Below are 26,039 nucleotides of genomic sequence, written 5' to 3' on the forward strand. Positions count from 1 at the left end.
ACACACTACTACATATCATGATCCTCAGGTATATTTTTACAAGCCAGGGATGGCAATCCATCATGTATTGGTCTTTTGAGCATCTAGGAAATATTACTTTAGGTCAGTATTTATTTGTTTCCTTTGTAGTTTTAACTCAGTGAAAATCTCCGTCTCTGAGTAATAGTCTTTCAGTGTCATTGTTCAGAATAATAATGGCTCAGGAGGTTCTGAAATTATCAACTTCTCTCAAAACACTGACATACCTTAAGAAAATCACCAAATCTTTCTCCCTCTGTAAACATGTGATTCTGCCTTTACTTGTCTATGACATTATTGAAAATGTTGCTAAGATACCAATATAAAGAAAACTAGCATATAAATAGCACTTAAAACAGGTGATGAAATTCTCTGGTATTTTCTTTTATTAGTTAACTTGTGAAGACTAGAAATTAAAACTTTAAATTTGGATCCTCTTTCTAATTGCTCAGAATCTCAGTTAGTCTCATATGAATATATTAACTCTTCCAATTGCTTTTAATTTCTTCTTCCATTTATGTTCTTTTCTGAAGATTTTAGTGATGAATTTTCTGAGATTTTGTTTGTGTGAAAGCATCTCTGTTTGTCTTCATTAAAGAGAATATCTGTACTTGGAATAGAATTTTATTGTATCATCTGAAAGACGGTTAGAAAGGTCTTTCTACTATCTTCTTGAGTCCTTTAATTTTCTTGTTATGATAACTGTCAATGTCTTTGCTAGTTTTTTTTTTTTTTTTAATTGGAATGATTTTTCCTCGCCTTTGGTTTCACTACTATGTGCTTATTTAACTTTTCTTTTGTGTTTATCCTAGTGAGGCTCATATGATTTCCTGAATAGATGACTGCTGTCATTTAAAGTTTTTTTTTTAATCTCTGGCAAATATTTCTTCAAATTCTCCATCTCTCATTTTATTTCTCCCCTCTCTGCTCCTTTTAGAACCAAGATTTCACGTGTTAGAGCTATTTACCATAAGCAATATGTTTCTTATGTTCTTTTTTGTCTTTCCTATTGCTTTATTTTTCCATTCTGGATATTTTCTATTCATATATCCTCCTCTTTACTAATCTTCTTTGAAATATCTATTCGGCTATTAAATCGATCTATTTTGTTCTTAATTTTAGCCTTTGTACTTTTCACTTCTAGAGCTTCCAATTAATTTTGAATACATACCATTTCTCTTCTGAAATTCTCCATCTGGTTCTCTTTTTGAAAAACATACTAATCACAATTGGGGCTTCCCTGGTGGTTCAGCCATAAAGAATCTGTCTGCCAATACAGGAGACACAGGTTTGATCCCTGGGTGTGGAAGAGCCCCTTTGAGAAGGAAATGGCAACCCACTCCAGCGTTCTTGCCGGGAAATCTCATGGACAGAGGAGCCTGGTGGGCTAGAGTACATGGGGTCACAAAGCGTTGGACAAGATTTAATAACTAAAATGACAGATAATCACAATTATTTTAAAATCCTTGTGTAACAACTTCTACCTTTCTATCAGTTGTAATGTCTTGTTATTTTCTGATATTTCTCTGGGTTTGGGTCCTTTGGTCCTGGCTCCAGCTATTGATAATAACATTTATGAAATATCAGGCACTGTGGCTCAAAATGTAAATATTTTCATTTTGTTACAATTTTCCCAAGAAGACTTACTTTTTAAGCAGGCATTCGGAAAAAGAGCAGAATCTAGTCAGGAATTGATCAATCTGAGTCTGCAGTCAGTGACTTTAAGTCTTGGACAATTTTATTCTGTTGTTATTACTAGGGCATGGTCCCTTAGGGGTAAGACTGAATTGCTTAGCTGACCTCATTCTGTTTGGTTGATTCTGAGCTCAGCTTTTTGTCTTTCTGGCACTGTGAGACTACCAAAATTTCTTGTTGAAATTTTTATTTAAAAAAATATTTTTTACAATATTTGTAATTGAAATTGGTGTGACAAAGCTACTTTAACTAGTCAGGACAGAAGTTTATCCATGTTATTAATGTTTTATAATAGATTATATGTAGTCTTAGGAATATTTAGGACATCTAACAGCTTGAGCAGTGTGATGATTCATGTCATTTGGAGAAAGAAATGAGTGCTCCTTAGGACAGATGTAGAAACTCTTAATGAGTTTAAAACTATACTAATTGTTTATTCAACATTTAATTCAAAACCATTAAATTAGTACAGAACCCATAAATTCTTCCAGGTATACATCAGAATGGGACTGAGCAAATAAAACAACACTGAACTGAGGAGCCTTTAGAAGTGTGAAGTTACTCAGTCCTGTCTGACTCTTTGTGACCCCGTGGACTGTAAACTACCACACTCCTCCATCCATGAGATTTTCCAAGCAAGGGTACTGTAGTGGGTTGACATTTCTTTCTCCAGAGGATCTTCCTGACCCAGGGATCGAACCCGGGTCTCCCACATTGTAGGCAGACACTTTACCATCTGAGCCACCAAGGAAGTCCTAGGATCTCCGTAAAAGAAGCAAAAATGTCATCTACAATTTAATATGAATATTCAAGCTTCTAGAAGGAAGACAAAGATGGAATTGAGACTCATGTTTTTGAGACTATGGTGCATCCCTTAACTTTAATATTGTTATCATTTTGGGCCAGATAATTTTTTGTTGCATGTACGGGTCAGTCGATTCAGACGGAAGTGGGGAGACTGTTCTGTGCATTACAGAATATCTAGCAGCATCTTTGGCCTCTATGTACTAGATGTTAGTAGATCCTTCAGTTCTGACTATCAGAAGTGTCTCTTCACATTGTCCTATATCCCCAGCAGGTAAAATGAACTTGGTTGTCATCAAGAGACATACTTTGGGAAAGTGACAATAATGGTTTAATGGTTTAATATTTGATAATTGAAGTGGTGGAAAGTGGTTAGATTCTTTGCATATCTTGATTGTTGAGGCCATTTTTGGAAAATGAGTTAGAATGACTACAAGAATTTGGCTTGAGCAACTGTCATTATAAGTTGTCATTCATAAAGTGGTAGGAGAAGCAAGTTTGGGGAGTGAGAATTAGGAGGTCAGTGTTAGGATGTAGCAAACTGATAAGCGAATATGATAAATTGCTCGTTGGATTTTGGAATTAAGAAAAATGCTTACATTGGTTTATCATTTTGGGAATTAGCTTATCGATGTTATTTTAGATGATGAGACTAGATGAGTTACCAAGTGAATGGTAGTATATTCCAAATTAAGAAAATTGATAAGAGGAAATTGGAAAAGAGTGACTCAAGAGATTAAAGGAAAATCTGACAAATACTGTGTCTTGGCAACGAAGTGAGATATATATGAAGAAGAATATGATCAGTAGTCTGATAGAGTAAGAAAGATGAAGACTGAGAACTGACCACTGGACTAAACAGTGTGGAGGCTACTAGTCACCCTGTTAAGAGAAATTCTGATGCCTGGTTGCATGGATTCAAAACAGAATGGACAAGAAGGATTGAAAAACGCAAGCTCATACAGACAAATTTTTAAAAGAGCTTTGGTATAAAGGGCAAAAGTCCAATATGGCAATAGCCATAGGGGGAATCATGGTCAGAAAATGACTATTTTTAAAATTATGTGAGTATGGTGGTGTGAATGATACCTCAGAGGGGATAATAGAGATGAAAAAGACAAAGTGAAGGAGAGGGACAAGAAAGGGGTGGGGAGGGAGAAAAAGAGGGAGAGAGACGGAGGGAGGTTTGAAAGAGAGAGGTTGAATGAGAGAGAAAGGGAGAAAGAGAGAGAGAGAATATCCCTGAACGTGAGAAGGAATTAATTTATTGTACAAGTGGGGAATTAATCTATTGTATAAGTGGAAGAGGTGAGTTCATGACCCATATCTCCCAAATTGTGCTTTCCAGTTTACTTGATAAATTTTGTTTGAGCAAAACATAGCTAAAACTTGACTTTTTCTAAATATTAGATGAGAAAAATAGAATCACAGTAAAAATATGATGTTATACTGGTAATGATAATTGATTATATAGTATTTATTTCAAGTTCTTCATAAACATTTAATAAATGATGCCAAAGAAATTTATCTTCTAAGATACAAATCCACCAAAACAGAGATCAAGAGTGGAGACAAAATTTGAGAAACTGTAATGAAGTTGAATGATTTCTAATTGACTTACTATAAAGGTCAGTCACAGGCTGGCAGTGGGAAGACAGAGGGGAAAACTTATTTAGCATGTCTTTATGTATTCATTCATTTGGGAATTTATGAATAGGATGTTATTTGGTCTCTAGAGTAGTTTCTCATCTAAGAAGAAGACCAGCAAATTACTTTGCTGAGAAAATATAAAACAGAGGGTCTTTGAACTGCCTATCACCAAGCCCAGTTGAGGGTGAGGAAAATCCTACTGAAAATAAGGGAATTAAGGAAATATGTACACAGTGAGAGCTGAGATTTGTGTGTTGTAACCCTATTCAGCTCCGAGAGTGCTGTCTGCTTGGCCTTTGCTCTCCAGACAGGAAACCTGGGAGGGACGTGAGGGACGGTTGTCCTAGGAGTCTGATAAGCCTAAAGAGAAGATACTCCAATATTTTTCTTCAGTTCAGTCCAGTTCAGTTCAGTCGCTCAGTCGTGTCTGACTCTTTGCGACCCCATGAATCACAGCACGCCAGGCCTCCCTGTCCAGATCATCTAAATATGAAGTTAAATCATTCAAAATTCCCACTCTTGATTAGAGCTTTCTGTAGGATTTTTAGTGATCTAAATATGAACAGACAACAGTTCCACGATGTATCTTCAAACACCTCTTAATAAAGGATAGGACGTAAAACAAAGAGCAAACAAAGTGTTTGGGAAAAGAGAGACCTTTCAGAAAAAACAAAGAAAAGAGAAAAAACTACAAGCAATACTTCCAGAGGAAAGGAAGAAAAGACCAAGATATTACTTAAAAGAATAGACAGAAAATAAAAAGACACTTAGAAAAAAATTTTTTTAAAAAGCAAAAATACAAAAGAAAATCTGGAAGGTAAAGTTGAGAAAATATCCTAGAAGGTAGAGCAAAAACAGCTATAAAATGGATGTGAGGATATAGAAACATTATGTATAACATGTATATATAAAACATATAAACATGTAGATAGACTCAGTTTCTCAGTTCAGTCACTCAGTCATGTCTGACTCGTTGAAGCCCCATGAATTGCAGCACGCCTATCTAAATATATATATTAAAATACAATAAATTCTACACATAGATGAGTAGATACATACACACATGCATACATATATTCATAAACTTGAATGCCAGTCTAGGAAATCTATTATAAATGGGCATTTCAGAAAAAGAAATGGAGTAAATTATTACTCAGAAAAATATCCCAGGCCCAAAGAGCTATGAGCTTCCAGGATGACAAAGTGCACCAAATGCCCTGTAAAAAAGGCTGAAAATAGATTTACACCAATCATCATGTAATTGTGGGACACTTGGGAAAAAAGGACCTCTAGACAGAGAGAGTGAGAAAAGATGTCACAAACAACAGGTCAGAAATCAAAATGGTTTCAGCTTTTACAGCAGAGCAAGATTTCCAAATTATGAAAAATCATGATTTCCAATCCAGGATTCTGTTTCCAATTAAAGCATCAATCAAATGTAAGCTTAGTGTAAAGACCTTTTCAAAAATGAAAGATCTAAAAAAAATACACTTTTATTGATTTCTTTCTCAAAAATCCATTGGAAGATGCAGTCTATTCAAACGAGGAAGTGTGTCAGGAGAAAGGCATGGTGCTTAGGCAACCAGGCTCTCCGACAGACAGAAAGGCAGATCAATATCAAAGTAAGAGAGTAGAGATAGGATTGAGGAATGAATTGTTGTCAGGTCCGTAGAAAACTAAGCAAACAAACAAGAAAATTACTAACTTTAGGGAAAGCAAACACAGGGAAATGAAAGCTAATATTCTGAAATAAACCCTACAGAGAAAACTAACAAACAAGGAAATTGGTGTGATGGAGTCTAATTCCCTACCTCTAGCAAGACAGAAATGGAGGAGTATTTAATCTTTTTTTAATATACTTTTCCTCTTTGTACCAATACTTGCAGTAGGCTTGGTTGCTTTATATCCTCTTAGCCAATGCAAAATGATCTGCTCAGACATGTGTTTTGCAGATTAAAATCTATTTGCAGCATTTCATATTTATATTGTATTCTACCACAGGCAGAGTATAATTTAATTCCAATGCACAAAGTAACCATGGTCAATATATTATAGTTTCCCTGCAGTTACCATTACCCATTTATCTTCCACTTCAATATTTAAATGATTTGGAGCAAATATTAAAAGACTACCCTGAACCCCTGAGTAAAAGAAACAAATGAAGAACCATCTGGAGAAAGTAATTGTCTTAAATTTAAGTTGTCTAAATGAAAAAACAGGTCTAAGTATCATGCAAGGTAACACTGAAAAATTCCCTAGCAAGTAATATAAAAGTAATATAAAATGTAAACACAGATCTTCTGTATTAACAAGTAATCAAAACAGGGCCTTACATGTGTTTGAAAAGAGCATGCACCGTAGATTCTGCTTAATGAATTAAATATACCAACAACTCACTTTCAAAGTGGTTAATACATAATAGGCAATGACTATTTATGGGATCATATTTATATTTCCTATAAATAGATAATGTTCACTCAGTCCTCCAACTGTAACTTTATTCTGGGTTGTAGTAAAAAACCAGGTTGAAGTGTTCTGTAGATTTATAAGAGATGAAATTAGAAAATTTTAATTTTGCCTGGCTATAGGACCTAATAGAAAATGTTGCCTTCTGAATGTTTATGTTAGGTTTGCATGCGTGCATGCTAAGTCGCTTCAGTTGTGTCCAACTCTGTGACGTTATAGACCATAGCCCACCAGGCTCCTCTGTCCATGGGATTCTCCAGGCAAGAATACTGAAGGGGGTTGCCATGCCCTCCTCCAGGGCACCTTCCCCACCCAGGGGTTGAATCTCTGTCTCTTGTACTGGCAGGCATGTTCTTTACCACTAGTGCCACCTGGGAAGCCCTATGTTAGATTTAGGGAAGATGAAGTAAGAAAATAAAATCCAGAAGAGGAAAATTAGAGTCAATTAATTCCGTTGATTATTTTTCCCCTCTGCACTCCCTTACCCCCTTTCCTACCCTATTCCTTTTCTTGACTTGAATGAATTTGCTAATAACTCTTTCTTTGAGTATTCAGGATCCATAGACTGAAAAGCTTGCATCTGGATGTTTTGTTTTGTTTTTTTAATGTTGTAATGCCACACATTTTTCCTTTAAAAAAAAGGCACTAGAGCTTGAATGACCACTGTACTAGTTTAGAAATAGAATATCCAAGGAACAAAGAAGTCTATTCACTACTTTAGCCTTAGAACGGAATCACTGAAAAAAAAAGACTGAACTTCCGATTGTTAACCAAATACTTCGGGCACAGTGTGAATAAATTTGAGAGGGAAAATGGAGGCAAAGTTATTTAACATTCAAGATTTTTTTTTTTTTTTTTTTACTGCACAGACTAAACCCACTGTTGGTAAAGCTTTGCTTAGTTTTGCTTATTTTTAATAAAGAGAAGGTAAATGGCTAGTGGTTTAAGTCAAGTGAGGGAAGCCAGATACCAAAGAGTGAGTATGTACTGTATGATTGCATTTATATGGCGTATATGGCAGAAAAAAATCATGACAGTTGTTGCTTCTAGGAATAGGGTGGGGCCAGGGAGGGGCATGAGGGAACAATATGTGAAAGTGAAAGTGTTAGTAATTCAGCTGTGTTCTACTCTTTGCGACCCCATGGGCTGTAGCCTGCCAGGCTCCTCTGTCCATGGAATTCTGCAGGCAAAATGCTGAGGTGGGTTGCCATTCCTTTCTCCAGGGAATCTTCCCAACCCAGAGATTGAATCCAGGTTTCCAGTATTGCAGGCAGATTCTCTACTGTCTGAGCCACCAGGCAGGCTGATAATGTATTTTGGTAGACTTTGGGGTTGCAGGGGTGTATGCATTTGCCAAAATTCAGAAAATGTACACTTAAGACTTTCTTTACATATGTAAAGTTATCAAATATTGAACTATATTTAATTAATTAAAATGAAGTATTTAGAGGGAAGTACTAATATCTGCAAATTACTATATCTTTTTCTAAACTTTAAACAATGCCATGTGAAATTATCTCATGTAATTATTATTACATAACTTTACTGGAATGTAAAAAAGAAGGATAAAAAGAGTTCTGCCACTTAATATCAATAACACAAGGACCTTGTCAAGTAATTTTAGCCCTCTATACCTCAATCTCTAATGATCACTTGCTTCAAAGGGTTGTTCTGAGGGTTCAGTGAGATGACATACATCAAGGACCTGTGACAATGCCTGGAGCAGAGTATGTACTTGATAAAAAATATTAATGATGATAATAAATAATACAACATTAATAACAGCAAAAACACACTCTTTAGGATCTCATGCTAGTTTTTAATTGAACTAATATATCTAATTTCAAAGTCTCTGCTTTTCACCACTTTAAGAAGTGTTATATGCTCATCTATTTGACCTCTTTAATTGGCACAAACCACAAGCTATACATCCCCTATTTTTACTAAGAGTAAATAAAACAATGCAAAATTTTAACGAATAGTAGGTTTGGTGACAATTTTCTTGAATAATCAAAAATGCGCAAACTTATAATTCATTAATTATAATTAATATACGATGTCCATCCTATAATGTATAATATATATTTAAAAGAAAAAAAGCTGCTTAACATACCTGGAGTGATATGTGCTTGATTTTTAAAAGACTGTGAACTAAATTGGTATGAAGGCCGAAATATTATTGACATTATTGGGTTTCCTTACATGAATGCTTTTTGGTTTTTTTCTCCTTTATTCTTGAAGAAATTAAGGTCTCAAGAACTCACTCGGCATTATTTCAGTGTTGGAGGGGGAATGAAAATTTCATATCTAGACAGTGTAAAAATTCACTATATATTTTTTCACCTTAATAATACTTCCACTAAAAATTTTTAAGTCAAAGTCTTCTTTATATTAAATCTTTTAATTCATTCTTTGCATAAAATTGGGATGTAGAGTTAAACATTTGGGGAAAGACATTAGCAGTACTCGGAGAATTCAACCACTACAAAATAGTGGATATATTCCATTGTGTCTTGTCACCTCTGTGAAATTGTATTTTTGGTTTACTCAGGAAAGCTGGGCTTCTAGATACAGCTGAGTTAAACACCTCAGATCTTTTAAACTGCCATGGACAGCCACAAAGCCTCCAATTATCTGCCTATCTTAGTATTTCTCTTAGTAAATGTAAAATCACATTAGTGAACACCCTCTTCTGCTGGAGAAAATGGATAGGCCACTCTCCGTGCTGGTATAATAAAGACTTCTATCACAAAGAATAAACAACTAAATGAGCAGCAATAAACTTAATTTGCACATTAGATATGCTTTTCCAAGTTCCGACATTTCAGTTGAAAATAATGCTGAAGCAATGAGGCCTATAATTGAACATCCAAAACTTCTCCAGTGGGGAAACAAAAACAAATGTTGCCTGCAAACAAGATCATTCCTAGAGCCTGCTGTTTCTGTGCTTTTTAATAATTTTCCAAATGCCAGATAAAATAATTTTCCCTTTTATGTGAATTTCATATACCTCTTAGTGTATGTACACATTGTAATTTTACTAGTCCTCAAAACAAAGACATTTAAAGTCTCTTTCCTTTCAATTTCCTGTTTGTGCCCATGGAACATGTCCTCAAATTACCCTGGGCATCTTCTGAGGCTCTGGCAAGGCTGGTGCTAATTGCACTTCCAATGTTTGAATGGCAAATTGCTTTATCCTGCTGCATTAGTGAAATAGAAATTTCCAACATACAGTGCAGATAACTTCAGAATCCTCTTAACACAGATAAGCCATATCAGCTAAAAACTAAGCTGAAAAATATCTTACTCTTGTAACTATTATCTTTTTACATGTTATCTAGCAACAACATTTCTTGCATGACTGAGGCTGATAAGTAAATTCAAAGAAAGATGATTGTTTTATCAGTTTTACTGAAATTTCTCATTTGCTCTTTACCACCATATTATCAGAAAGGTCACTGTAAGCTGATCTTGATTTGAGAGACAAAATTATATTTGATGCTGTAATGACAATAAATGAACACTATAGACAGGAAAATACAAACACATACACATATACAGGCACACACACACACACACACACACACATATGCAAGCACAGAGAGAAATATTAAATCGTCATCACAAACAGCCAGATGGCTGCTCTTAATAGTCAAGAAAATGACTGAATCAATGCATACTATTACGTTTCCTTCTCAGATTACATCTTCAACTCTATAGGTTGTAAAATAATAATTTTTGGCAGTAATACCTTCAACATTCCTACATGAAAGGGAATTAGAGATAGCAGCCTCATTAAGAGGAAATGCCAATGACAGACTTATCTTAAAACTATTTTGTATAAGAATCCCACAGTGTATGCATTACAGATCAGCAATAAAGCAAAGTTGCTAAATATGCTTTTATATCTTGTGTTTATGTAGTTTTTGTAAATGTGTTATGTATATGTGTTTATTTTTATTACATTAATGGCTACTATCAATGGCAAAGAAGCGAAAAATCCCCAAATCCCCTTGAAATGGGATGTGGATATTTCATGAAGGCTAAAAATAACAAACACATATTCTTTCCCACCATGGGATATAAATAACTGAAAATAATGATATTCATGCATATTGATATAAGCCTTTTGCATATGTAAATCATCTGGAATTGTACTGAAAATACAAGAACAGTGAGTTCTGTCCATGAAGTATTTTAGATTTTCATGTAGCTTCCTATTTGTCCCCCTTTGCAGAGTGTGGAGTTCTCTGTGCGTTTAAATCATGTAACTACAAACACTAAAATTGGAAAAGTGAAAGCATTTAGAAGTTTATTATTTGCCTTTGAAGTGCTCTACTGTGAAGTAGTCTAACAAGTATAAATCCTGAAAAATTGAAAACTTTCAGATTTTAGAGCAGAGAAGTCAGGATAGAAATTATCTCTGAGAACCAAGGGGGATAAGGTGAGATCCTGTCACTCAATCAATAAATATTTAGTGAACACATACAGTTCCCAGGGCTGTTCCCAGGGCTGTGATAACCTTGCCTTCTTCATTTCTTTTCTAGAAGAAGGGAAAGATAAGGAGAAAATACATGTGAATAAGTGAATCATATCATTTGTAGGAAGATGAAATATGCTACAGAAGAAGGAAAAGTGGAAAAGATGAAGATGAGCAGGAATGCAGGTTGAGATCATTTTGTTTTAATATCTCCAGCAAAGGACATTAGAAGTAAGCAAAACTATGTCAGCTTTTTAACTGAGAAATCTTATTTAATTATTTTCTTACTCACAGAGATTAGAGTATCTGGGGATTATGGTATGTTTTATGGAAAATCCCCAAATACCTATCAACTTGTTTCTGTCCTAAGAATCAGGAACCTCCATGGCTATGTTTCACTTCTGAAGTATCCACATGCTATCTTTAGAACTAAGCGGATGTTTCTGAGTTTCTCATATTTATGTGAATCTTCTCACTTGATTTTTCTTCCATTGATTAGTAATGTACAATATTGTGGTGCCAAAGGCAAAAGAAAATATTGAGGAAGAAAAACTATCTGTGTTGCTTAATCTATTTATAATTTTTTTTTTTTAGTCTTTAGGGTGAAAGGATCTCATCATTGTATTTAAGCAGCAAACTGTTGGTCCCGCTTACCCATCACCAGTAGTCCACCAAAACTTTTGAGAAACTACATTTTCACTACTGATGTGTTCTGTCTTTAATATTTCACGTTTTAATTCCTACTGGATTTCTCCATACCTAGAAAAATTAACTGCATGTCTTTCCAGCATATATTAATCTTCTATTGTAATGTAGTGAATGAATACCACTCATAGCATCTAAATTGGAAATAAGGTAATCTCTTTTTCTTCCCTTGATGGACATGTTATTTCTTCAAACATAAAGCATTCACACTTTTTAGTACATGAGTATTACCAAAAAGCTGCTGGGGAAATTCCCTATCATTAAATATAATTATAGCACATTCCTTGAAACATTAAGTCCATATCAGTCTTAAAAACCTGATGACAATACAGTATTAAAGAAGTGAAGTTTTTCAAAATATGCCACACTGGTTGGATTTTTACACAAGTTCTATCATTTACATTTCCCCTGAGTGTTTCAGACAATTGTTGGCATAATATAATAGGCTTGAGATAAAGTTGACAGAAATATCTTCTAGGGATAAAAGTGGGTGTTTATTTTCCTTTAGACATTTTAAAGGATAATTGGTGGGTAATAGCTAACTACTTTTTGTTGAACTTATTTATTTCTAATAGAAATAATGATAAAACACCAATTGCTGAATTTAATCATTTGGGCTTAATAAGCTGCTCAGACTCCTCTATCAAGACAGTCATTTTGATCATCCAGGAGGCAATGAAATGATAAAGTGACCTGGCTTCCCCTAAACATACTAGTTTTATGAGCTGAGATTCAATAAAGTAGCAGAGATGGAGAATAGAAGCGTCTAATCCTAATTGTGTCCCCTGGTGATATATGGAGATACATTTGGACTGATACTAGTTTAAAAGTTTCAAGAATAGATTGTGCACTTTTACCATCTGAAATTGGGTGAACATATCCGTTTACTGTGATGGGAATCTAATAATGATTCACATGTCACCAATATTTTATTTTTTTATCTTTGTAAAAAACTGCTTATTAAGGCGAATGCAAGAAAGTCTGCATTTTGCTCGTTATAGTTAAGTACCCAGAGTTATAGAAACAAATGAATCGACTATGTGCTTGGCAGCCTTACATCCAGGTAAAATTTTTATACAAATTGAGAGTTTCTGAAAGAAACCTCACTAACATCATCAAAATATTCATAAATTCCTCTCATGGAGGCATTTGTGGAAATCCGCATATTTTAAGTGGAGGTTTTAGTTTTGTCTTATTACCCACTGGACAGCTTTTGAACTGTCAAGCTATTCACATCTACCATTCTGTTCCACTGGCAAAGTGAGCATGCTATTAATAAATATAAGGGTACTACTCAAATAAGCTGTGAAACCAAATATTTCACATATGCAATATGATGCAGGGTTGACAGTGATAGAGGTCAGGTATGCAAATGTATCTCCAGTGTTCATCGAGCACAAACAAAGATAGTAAAATACCTTTTATGATGAGGCTGCCAGTGTTCTTTGCAACACCAAACTGATTTGTAGCTATGCAAGTATATAATCCAGCATCCAACCTGGTAACATTATATATTTTGAGGCTGCCGTCCTCCAAGAGAAACACTCTAAAAAGAAAATTTATAATTAATATAAGTAAGGTTCTGTAAAACTGGTAAGCTTTAACCTCTTACTTTCATTTTAAAGCATTTCTAAAACCATGGCTGTATTTGATAATATGAATATATCCCTTTCCTATTATTCTGCTTTTAATTGTGAGTAATCTCTGAATCTGCATATTAGAAAAAATGACAGTTGCTTTTATTCTGACACAGTATTGACAATTATTTATGCTGTCACTTGAATTATCATTGGTGATACCAATGCACATTAAAAATCAAATGAGTGCTTGATGCTGCAATGCCCATTTGCTTGATTAAAAACAAATGCAACTATTCACTGTGCATTTTGAAAAGTCAACTCTCTGCTGAAAATTGAAGTTGGTATTAGAGACATGCAAGCTGATTTTCACACTGTTAACTCTGTGGCTTTATAAACCGGCTTTTACTTAGGACTTTCAGCTACCAAACAATAGGTTCTCAACCATGACGATATTTGCCTGTGCTAGTGAGCTAAAGGAACTATCCACATGGTCCCATAGCTAAAGGCCTCAGGCCCATCTTGTTATGTGGCCTAGTCCATCAAAAGGAGAAAGGAGTAAAATGAATGAAGACTTCAAAAAGTCAGACTGAATTAAATATTCCTAAAATACATGTAATCATATAGTATACAATGGAGGGATAGCTATTTAAGAACTTTCAGCCTTTCATAAAATGGTTCCTATGAAATTTTCTCTGAAACTCAGAAATAGTCAAAAGCAAACATCAGAACATTGTTGTAATCAAGGGAAACCCTAAGATTGGTTTCTTGGCAAAATCATCACCAAGTATTTTAATAAGGAGACAAAATGAAACAAAAAACATGTACCCAATTTTGTGTTATAAATTTAAATTTATGATCTTTTAAAAATACAGACTGCTATATTCAAAATGGATAACCAACAAGGAAGGACATATTATGATAACCAACAAGGAAGGACATATTGTATAATACATGAAACTCTACCCATTGTTATATGTCAGCCTGAATGGGAGGGGAGTTTGTGTCACCCGAAATTACCACAACATTGTTAATTGGCTATGCCCAAATACAAAATAAAAAGTTGAAAGTTTGTAAAAAACAAAACAAAACTGTAAAAGCACTAGCTAGGTAGTCAGTATTGCATAAAAATAAATAGTGAAAATTCATTTGTAATGACAGTGGTTTTAAAGGAAAGAAAGGAATGTGGCATGCATATCACATCTATTAAAAATAGCAAAACCATATTTGTTTCATTGCAAACATATCATTGTTTCTAATATGTTTATTACAGGAAATGTAGCTAATGTAATTAATTACCCAATTTGAAACACAGAGAATATTAGCCAAGTACAATTTGTACCAAACCAGCTTCTGATGTTAGTTTATATTTAGTGATAGTCCCATATTCTATTGCCAAGTGAGTGAAAGGATCCACTTCTGGGTTTAGAATGTTCCATGACACATAATCAGAAGTTTTTAAGTCATTATCTTGGAGTATTCCCCATTAGCAAACATTTGATATTTAATTTCTGAAATGTCTAGATTTCTTGATCCCAATTTATGTTAACAGTTGAATCATACTGTTAATGAACAGTAACAAAGATATTCCAGTATGTAGCAAGGGTCTGGCCCCAAACAATTCCTTATCTGATTCAATTAGAAGAAATCGATGTGAGATACATGTGGGTGCATCATTTACCTCTAGAATTTAGGAAAAACTAAGAATTTTAAGCAACATAGAAACATTAAATTTTTGCCAAAATAATTTTAAATGTTAAAAATATATACCTGCTGATAGCTAAAGGCCAACAACTTCCCAACTAGTACTGTCAATGCTTGTATGTTGTATAATGTTTCACTTAACTTGCAGAAAAGGAAAATTCATATAAACTGTGGTTTATTATTACCTGAGTATACCATTCTTTTAACTCATTGTGTATGTTCAGTAGTTTGTTAAATTGAACTGAAATTGTCATCATTGAAACAGATTATTTCTTTAGATATCTTAGAAAATCAATAGACATTTCTCAAGCTTGGGATAATAAGAAGGCATACTAAGACTAGGAAAAGTTAAAATCTGTACAAATCTAAGCAGCTAATAAGTGTCAAAGAGTGAATTGAACATTGCAACTGAGTGCTCATTTTCTTTCAAAAATCATTGCTTTGCCTCACTTGCAGTAAATAATTGTGCATGTTGAATATGACATTCAAGAAATATCTGTTGAGCCATCATTAGATGCCCTTAAGATAATCTTAGGTGTTTATGCCTCAAAATGTAGTCTCATCCCAGACCTACTGAATCAAACTTTGCATATTAACATGATTTTCAGTAATTTATAAGCACAATAACGTTTGAGAACATTGTTCAAGTCATTATAATAAAGATTTCAGTCTGTGTTATTGACTATGCCAAAGCCTTTGACTGTGTGGATCACAATAAACACTGGAGAATTCTGAAAGAGATGGGAATACCACACCACCTGACCTGCCTCTTGAGAAACCTGTATGTAGGCCAGAAAGCAACAGTTAGAACTGGACATGGAACAACAGACTGGTTCCAAAAGGAAAAGGAGTACGTCAAGGCTGTATATTGGCACCCTTTTATTTAACTTATATGCAGAGTACATCATGAGAAACGCTGGGCTGGAAGAAGCACAAGCTGGAATCAAGATTGCCGAGAAAAATATCAATAACCTCAGATATGCAGATGACACCACCTTTATGGCAGAAAGTCAAGAGGAACTAAAGAGCCTCTTGATGAAAGTGAAAGTGGAGAGTGAAAAAGTTGGCTTAAAGCTCAACATTCAGAAAACAAAGATCATGGCATCTGGTTCCATCACTTCATGGCAAATCGATGGGGAAACAGTGGAAACAGTGGCTGACTTTATTTTTTGGGGCTCCAAAATCACTGCAGATGGTGATTGCAGCCATGAAATTAAAAGACACTTACTCCTTGGAAGGAAAGTTCTGACCAACCTAGATAGCATATTAAAAAGCAGAGACATTACTTTGCCAACAAAGGTCCATCTAGTCAAGGCTATGGTTTTTCCTGTGGTCACGTATGGATGTGAGAGTTGGACTGTGAAGAAGGCTGAGCACCAAAGAATTGATGCTTTTGAACTGTGGTGTTGGAGAAGACTCTTGAGAGTCCCTTGGACTGCAAGGAGAGCCAACCAGTCCATCCTAAAGGAGATCAGTCCTGGGTATTCATTGGAAGGACTGATGTTGAAGCTGAAACTCCAATATTTTGGCCATCTGATGTGAAGAGCTGACTCATTTGAAAAGACCCTGATGTTGGGAAAGATTGAAGGCTGAAAAGAAGGGATGACAGAGGATGAGATGGTAAGATGGCATCACCGACTCAATGGACATGAGTTTGGGTAAACTCTGAGAGTTGGTGATGGACAGGGAGGCTTGGCGTGCTGTGGTTCATGGGATCGCAAAGAGTCGGACACAACTGAGCGACTAAGCTGAACTGAAGAATCCATTTTGTTTTCATAAGGTCAGTATGCAAAAAGGACTTCCCTGGTGGCTGAAATCTTAAAGAGTCTGTCTGCAATACAGGAGACACGGGTTCAATCCCTGGGTAGGGAAGATCCCCTGGAGAAGAGAATGGCTACCCACTCCGGTATTCTTGCCTGGAGAATTCCATGGACAGAGGAGCCTTGCAGGCTATAGTTCATGGGATCACAATGAGTCGGACACGACTGAGACTAAACACACACACAATATGCAAAAATGTACAAAAGAATAAAAAGTCTTAGATTTAAATGTTTTATAAAAACATTTTAGGAAACCAAACTAGTTTTTATGAAACCAAACTAGTTTTATGAAACCAAACTAGTAAACAAACCAATTTGTCATTTATAAAAAATATATAATTAAGAGTGTAATTCTCCCTAATTACCTAGGATATAGAAAGCCAGAGATTTACCATAATTTGAGAATTTAATGTGATAAGTAAGTGGTATGAATATTTCAGATAATTTTTTCATTAATAAGAGATTTAAAATACAGTAAGAAAATTCAATCTTTAATAATGTAGATATACTCAAACTACCTAATCATAGCCTTAAATTTATGCAGAATAATTTTAAAAAAACTATTAAAGAAAAGTGAGAATTTCCCATCTGTCACATATCAAAACATGGCTTAGTATAAACGATTAAAAAAAAGAAAGAACACCCAGTTGACGTCAAACTGTATTAAGCAAACTGAACAATTGACATTTTCAGATAAGGAAGGATGCACATGTTAAAATTAACTGGAACATTTTAATTGATGGTTTTGGTAACATTGATAAAGATAAAGGCTGGCTTTCTATCCTTCTTTTGGATTATTCTAAAAGATACTTCAAAATGCTATCTGGAGGGCTGTAAAGAACATATTAATAAAGTACATTAAAATATTCTATCTTTATTTACATAAGCCTCTCTGGCATTTAAAAACAAAGCACAACTACAAGTGTAGATATGCTTGGTTATCTAAAAACTGGGAAAACATTCTGGTGGTAAAAATGGAAATTTGCATAAATAATTATCAAAGAGAATATAAGCCACAGAGAAGAAAGCAAAAGATATTGAAGTGATTGATTACATATAATTCATGTATATTTTTAAATTAGAACTTAAGGCTGAGATTACATTGCTAACAGATAATAGATTATAAAAGCATGTATGAAAATATCAAAGTACGATGGAATATGGTAAGGCTTCTAAAAATTTAGTAGCAATTTATAGAGCATTTATAGAGATTGTTTTGCTTCTAAATTTATTCAGCAAATATTCATTAAACATCTATTGTGTTCCAGGTACTGTGTTAAATATTACAATAGGTATGTGAAAAATAGATAATGTCAATATCAAGGATATTATTTTGCAGAACTAAACTCATTGGTCAAAACACAAACAGCTTGTGAACTATTACTGTATGGTGTCTGCACAAGTCCTCTACTAAGCATATGTACGCCTTCTGTGCTCAGTCATGTCCAACTCTTTGCAACCCCATGGACTGTAGCCCACTAGGCTCCTCTGTCCGTGGGATTTCTCAGGCAAGAATACTGGAGCAGGTTGCCATTTCCTCCTCCAGGGGTTCTTCCCAACCAAAGGATCGGACACATGTCTCTTAAGTCTCCTGCACTAGCAGGCGGATTCTTTAACCGCTAGTGCCACTCAGGAAGCCCTAAAAATGTCAGCTTATTGAATCATTAAGTAAACCTCTGTGCTCACTATTCGTATCATCCCCATTTTACAAGTCAGGAAAGGGAGGCATGGAAAGAAGGGGGTACATCAATGTACCTGCTAGGTAGTATAGATTCCAACCATGTCTGTCTCTCTAGACTAGGAAGTACTTGTTTTAGCAAGTGCTCTTTCACTGTAAGTTTACAAAGTATAGTTACTAATAAGGCCAAATCTTTATTTAGGTTTTTCTGTAACATCTTATGGAAAATCCAAATACACCCTGGCCAACCTAATAGTTTCTAAAAGTACAAATTTGAGTGTACACACACACACACACACACACACACACACACACATGTATATGATAATCTTTAATATTTGGAGAGACAGTGCAAATACTGTGAAATGTAGTGAATAAGAGGAGGGGTATGATAGAGAAAGTTACATAGTTTACTCCAGATTCCCTAGGAAACAAAAGTAAGAGTGAAGCAGGTATATACATGTACACATACATAGGCTTCCCAGGTGGTGCTAATGGTAAAAAACCTACCTGCCAATGCAGGAGATGCAAGAACACAGGTTTGATCTCTGGGTCTGGGTTGGAAAGATCCCCAGGAGACGGAAATGGCACCCTATCCAGTATTCTTGTATGGAAAATTCCAAGTGGAGAGTAGTCTGGTGGGCCACAGTCCATGAAGATATATATAGTATTTACATAACATTCTCTTTAATATTGGAGGTTTTCAATTTGACTCCCCAAATGTAATGGAATATTTAATGTGTGTGCATATATGCACATTTTCTCAGGACTTTAAGCTTTTCTGAAATAGTAAAAGCAAGTTTGATATCCTTTACCATGGGGGAGTTTTAACCAAAAACCTAAGGCAATGATGATGGCAATACTAATACTAAGGACTAGTTTTCTTCTCTCACACTGTCCTATGCAATAATGGTGTTATAAGTAGTAGTATTATTTAGCAAACGTGGAGTGGGGGTCAACTGCTTATGACTGATTCTCAGTTCAGTTCAGTCACTCAGTCATATCCCACTCTTTGCAACCCCATACTGCAGCATGCCAGGCCTCCCTGTCCATCACCAACTCCCAGAGTTTACCCAAACTCATGTCCTTGAGTCGGTGATGCCATCCAACCATCTCATCCTCTGTCTTCCCCTTCTCCTCCCACCTTCAATCATTCCAGCATAAGAGCTTTTCAAATGAGTCAGCTCTTCCCATCAGGTGGCCAAAATATTGGAGTTTCAGCTTCAACATCAGTCCTTCCAATGACTATTCAGGACTGATTTCCTTTAGGATGGACTGGCTCAATCTTTTTGCAGTTCAAGAAACTCTCAAGAGTCTTCTCCAACACCACAGTTCAAAAGGATTGAGTCTTTGACGCTCAGCTTTCTTTACAGTCCAACTCTCACATCCATACATGACTACTGCAAAAAACACAGCTTTGACTAGACAAACCTTTGTTGGCAAAGTAGTCTTTGCTTTTTAATATGCTGTCTAGGTTGGTCATAGCTTTTCTTCCAAAGTGTAAGCTTTTAATTTCATGGCTGCAGTAACCATCTGCAGTGATTTTGAAGGCCCCTCCAAAAAAAAAATTTATCACTGTTTCCACTGTTTCCCCATCTATTTATCAGCAAGTGATAAGACCAGATGCCATGATCTTAGTTTTCTGAATGTTGAGCCTTAAGCCAACTTTTTCACTCTCCTCTTTCACTTTCATCAAGGGGCTCTTTAGTTCTTCTTCACTTTCTGCCATAAGGCTGGTGTCATCTGCATATCTGTGGTTATTGATATTTCTCCTGGAAAACTTGATTCCAGCTTGTGCTTCATGCAGCCCAGTGTTTCTCATGATGTACTCTGCATATAATTTAAATAAGCAGGGTGTCAATTGCAGCCTTGATGTACTGCTTTCCCTATTTGGAACTAGTCTGTTGTTCCATGTCCATTTCTAACTGTTGCTTCTTGACCTGCATACAGATTTCTCAGAAGGCAGGTCAGGTGGTGTGGTATTCCCATCTCTTGAAGAATTTTCCACAGTTTATTGTGATCTACACAATCAAAGGCTTTGGCATAGTCAATAAAAGAGAAATAGATGTTTTTCTGGAACCCTTGCTTTTTCGATGATCCAGCAGATGTTGGAAATTTGATCCCTGGTTCCTCTGCCTTTTCTAAAACCAGCTTGAACATCTGGAAGTTCATGATTCATGTACTGTTGAAGCCTGGCTTGGAGAATTTTGAGCATTACTTTACTAGCATGTGAGATGAGTGCAATTGTGCAGTAGTTTGAGCACTCTTTGGCATTGCCTTTCTTTGGGACTGGGATAAAAACTGACCTTTTCCAGTCCTGTGGCCACTGCTGTTTTCCAAACTTGCTGGCACATTGAGTGCAGCACTTTCACAGCATCATCTTTCAGGATTTGAAATAACTCCACTGGAATTCTATCACCTCCACTAGCTTTGTTCGTAGTGATGCTTTCTAAGGCCCACTGACTTCACATTGCAGGATGTCTGGCTCTAGGTGACTGGTCACACTGTGAGTATCTGGGTCGTGAAGCTCTTTTTTGTACAGTTCTTCTGTGTATTCTTGCTACTTCTCTTAATATCTTCTGCTTCTTTTAGGTCCATACAATTTCTGTCCTTTATTGAGCCCATCTTTGCATGAAATGTTCCTTTGGTATCTCTAATTTTCTTGAAGAGATCTCTAGTCTTTCCCATTCTATTGGTTTCCTCTATTTCTTTGCATTGATCACTGAGGAAGGCTTTCTTATCTCTCCCTGCTATCCTTTGGAACTCTGCATTCAAATGGGTATATCTTTCCTTTTCTCCTTTGCTTTCACTTCTCTTCTTTTCTCAGCTATTTGTAAGATGTCCTCAGACAGCCTTTTTAATTTTTTGCATTCCTTTTTCTTGGGAATGGTCTTGATCCCTGTCTCCTGTATAATGTCATAAACCTCTGTCCAAAGTTCATCAGGCACTCTGTCTATCAGATGTAGTCCCTTAAATCTATTTCTCACTTCCACTGAATTTAACTCAGATAACCATTATATCTGCTACTGTGGGCAAGAGTCCTTAGACTAAATGGAGTAGCTATGATAGTCAACAAAAGACTCTGAAATGCAGTACTTGGATACAATCTCAAAGACGACAGAACTATCTCTATTCGTTTCCAAGGCAAACGATTTAATATCATGGTAATCCAAATCTATGCCCCGACCAGTAATGCTGAAGAAGCTGATTTTGAACAGTTCTATGAAGACCTACAAGACCTTCTAGAACTAACATGCCCAAAAGATGTCCTTTTCATTATAGGGGACTGGAATGCAAAAGTAGGAAGTCAAGAAACACCTGGAGTAATAGGCAAATTTGGCCTTGGAGTACAGAATGAAGCAGGGCAAAGGCTAATAGAGTTTTGCCAAGAGAATGCACTGGTTATAGCAAACACCCTCTTCCTAAAATACAAGAGAAAACTCTACACATGGACTTCCAAATGGTCAACATCGAAATCAGATTGATTATATTCTTTGCAGCCAAAGATGAAGAAGCTCTATACAGTCAGCAAAAACAAGACCGGGGTTGATTGTGGCTCAGATCATGAACACCTTATTGCCAAATTCAGACTTAAATTGAATAAAGTAGGGAAAACCACTAGACCATTCAGGTATGACCTAAATCAAATCCCTTATGATTATACTGTGGAAGTGACTGAATCTGAGCCATCATATTTAATATTTGTATTACTGAGTCCAAGTTATTCAACTATGCAAGTTGTCAGCTTTCTCATCTGTAACATGGGAATATTAATATTATCTGTGTCACTGAATCTTGAGATGAAAATCAGGTAAACTGTTTAGCATGCTTAGCAATATGCCCTACTCCTAGTTAGCCATCAGTAGGTCTATAATGAACTAATTTTTCATTCTTCTAAACAATGTAAGCACTTTTGCAATTCCATGAACAGGAACAGCAGGGAAAGGACAAAGTGTTTTGTCACAATTCAACAAAGAGACCTGAGAGGTATATGATAGACTTTTTAAAAGGAGCCTAATGACAGATTGTCCCCAGCATTTCACTGACTAAGACTCTACACTGAATTCATACCACTTCATGTCTGTACTTGTGGAATCATTTTTTTTCTGATCTGCAGTGTTCTCGTTTTTATTTTGGGTACGGACATAGACTTCTTGTAAGAACTGGATTAATTAAGTGCTACCTATTAATTTTATTTTTCGCTGATACCAGTTTTGGTCTTTGCTTTCCTACATGACTCAGACCAGTGTTTTTGAATCTCATTTTGGTTCTTACTCCTGCCTGACATCTTAAAAAAAACCCTTTCCTCTGACTGACTCAGTGGGATGGTTTGTGACTTTAAGAGATAATTATCAGTCCCTGAATTATCTTGCTTTTGGCATCACTAAGTTCTAATACTTAACTGATGGTGTATGTATGTTTCCTCCTTAACTCTTTCTCTGTGATCATTTCACAGTTCAGTGATAACACTGTTCCTCTCCAGTGTCTATTCTCAAATATCCACTTAATTAGAATAGTTCACCTGTTCATGCAATCAAATTGAGAAATTTCCCCCAAATTACCAAAGCTTAGTAGTCTATTTAGATGATTAAATCACAAATTAAGGCATTTACATTTAAAATGTTCTGTAATAATTAGAATTTGAAGACATTTACATGTATAGATGTATTATGATCATTCAACAATAGAATAATTAATAGTTATAATGTGTAATACCTCACATTATTCTTCTAATTGCATTAGAGCATTAATAAAAAGGTAGAAATTCAGAACTATAAGCTGTATCTGACAGTCAAATGACATTGGGGGATTTTATATTGGCATAGAAAAATAGAAAATGTAGAAAAACTGAGCCACCAACATTTGCAAACACTTTAAGGTTAACTGATAAATTGAAGGCAGACTACATAGTGTGATAGAACGCCCAACATTTCAATCTTCCCACATCATGGGATGTTAGTAGCACAAAGGGAAAACAAAAGTAATAGATGCCTTAACTTGTTGCCTTCTACTTTTACATCCTTTGCTGTCTACTTTTGAGCTATTGTGAATAAAACATCAGGAACATAGACTATGATGTCACGTGAACGCGTAGGAGTCTTTTATCTGGAACACATGTCAAATGTTTTGTTATTCTAAGGAATTAGTCTAAAGACTAGTGTTGAATGTTTTTCCTCTTGCTTTCCCGAGCTGTATGAGATCAGTTCAATTCAGTCGCTCAGTTGTGTCCAACTCTTTGCGACCCCATGAATTGCAGCATGCCAGGCCTCCCTGTCCATCACCAACTCCCAGAGTTCACTCAGACTCACGTCCACTGAGTCAGTGATGCCATCCAGCCATCTCATCTTCTGTCGTCCCCTTCTCCTCCTGCCCCCAATCCCTCCCAGCATCAGAGTCTTTTCCAATAAGTCAGCTCTTCGCATGAGATGGCCAAAGTACTGGAGTTTCAGCTTTAGCTTCGGTCTTTCCAAAGAAATCCCAGGGCTGATCTCCTTTAGAATGGACTGGTTGGATCTCTAGTCCAAGGGACTCTCAAGAGTCTTCTCCAACACCACAGTTCGAAACTTGTTCATTATAAACTTCATAAATACAATAGATATTAGCATTCACATCCAGTTTATCACTACATCAAATCTAAAGCATGCCCAATCTTTGATTTACCTACATATAGAAAAAACAGATCTATATTTTCTATGCATATGGTAGATACCCTATGCATAGAAAATGAGGAAGTCTCTGCTTTTTTTGTTTAGTATTAACCATAGCCTATCACAAAATTTTAGGACACAGAAGACTAGTAATTGCTAAATTTCTTAAACTCAGAGAAATTAGGACATTGGGCAATTATAATTTCATATTGCTGAAACTAGAGCAATACTGCTATTTTTATAGTTAGATTATTAACTGGAGTATTGCTTCCAGTTCTGTCTAAAGATAATACTGTAGACCATGAAATTTTAATTGACTGTCTAATTTTACTGATATCTAGAAAATGTAAAATAGATTGGATTAAAATGAGATAAGAAGTAGAAAAGTATGTATAAATTTTGACTCTGCACAATTTAGGTTTTAGGTAAAATGTCCCACTGGAATCCATTTAAGATCAAATATTGATATTAGTTTTAATAATTTTAGCACCTGATTAGCATAGGTAAGGTGCAATATCTATGCTAATCTTACTGCCATTTAAAAAGTTATCTTTTAAAAATTACTTATTTTAACAAGCTACAAAAAGTAATATACAAACAAGTAAATACCAATGCTTCCTCATTTAAATCAAAATAAAGGTTTTCTTTTTCATCTTTTTTATGTCAGTAACTTTGAACATCTCTAATGGTATTTATACACAGAAAATATGTCACACCTCTGTCCAAGATAAATCAATGGATTATTAAAATGTATTTTATGATCCTTATAAAATCATCAGAGTAGTAAAAAACCCAACAGGTAACCTGAAAAAAGAGATAAAAGGATAGAGACAGAATAAAAATGCAGTGCTATGTCCAACCAGAGATGATCAAATAGGCACAGAAAATAAAATCTAGTCTCTCTTAAATGGCATAGATCATATTCTGTGAAGCACAATACACTTATTATTGTTAATTAATTCTAAACAAGGGAAAATACATACCAGAAAATTCAGCAAAATTTGTGGAAGGAATTCTTAAATATGTTATCGTATCTTTTATTTTTTCTGCCTTTTAGGTAAGAGCACAAATATTCTTTTCAATAAAGAGTTAAGTTCAAAAGAGAAAACAAATGGTCTCAATTTGCAGATATTTCTGTTTTTTTTTTTTTTTTTAATTAATTGCTTTACTTATTTTTGGTCACCCCACATGGCTTGTGGGATCTTAGTTACCCAGCCAGAGACTGAACCTGGGCCCTCAGCAGTGAGATCACAGAGTTCCCAAAAATCTTTCTTAGAGTACATCCTTTAGAGACTTGCCAGATGAAAGCCTAGAGGTCTCTTCCCCAGGCATCTAGTAGAAGATTTGTACTCCATTGCTTCCTTTCCTGGTGGCTCAGTGAAAAGAATCTGCCTGCCATGCAGGAAATATGGATTCAATCCCTGATCTGGGAAGGTCCCCTGGAGAAGGAAATGGCAACCCACTCCAGTATTCTTGCCTGAAAAACCCCCATGGACAGAGGAACCTGTTGCATTAAAGTACATGGGGTCTCAAAGAATCAGACATGGCTGAGGGCCTGAACAACAACCACAACCCCTTGTCTGAATCCGATTTATCTTCCCAAGCCTACTTTCATTTTCACTGTTTCAGACACAGCTTATGCATCTCCCCAGGGTCTCTTAGTGCCATTGGCTGCCAAAAGTCCAGATAATGCAACCTCACTGGCAAAGGGGCAGCCAGCACATAAATCCCATTTTCTTTCCTTTCAAAAACTGTTTATCCCCAAGTAATTTCTGCATGGAGACAGTCTATGTG

The 26,039-nt window shown here is 35.6% G+C and overlaps 1 protein-coding gene across 1 annotated transcript in view; it reads right to left on the bottom strand.

Moving 5' to 3' along the window:
- The window catches only part of CNTN6 (contactin 6), a 181,324-nt gene that overhangs the window by 36,454 nt on the left and 118,831 nt on the right, over positions 1 to 26,039 (bottom strand). Inside the window, 1 exon segment of the mRNA XM_070359703.1 lies at positions 13,237 to 13,364. Coding sequence (XP_070215804.1) covers positions 13,237 to 13,364 — 128 coding nt within the window.

Source organism: Bos mutus, chromosome 22, assembly GCF_027580195.1.
Source record: "Bos mutus isolate GX-2022 chromosome 22, NWIPB_WYAK_1.1, whole genome shotgun sequence".
NCBI classification, from domain to species: domain Eukaryota; kingdom Metazoa; phylum Chordata; class Mammalia; order Artiodactyla; family Bovidae; genus Bos; species Bos mutus.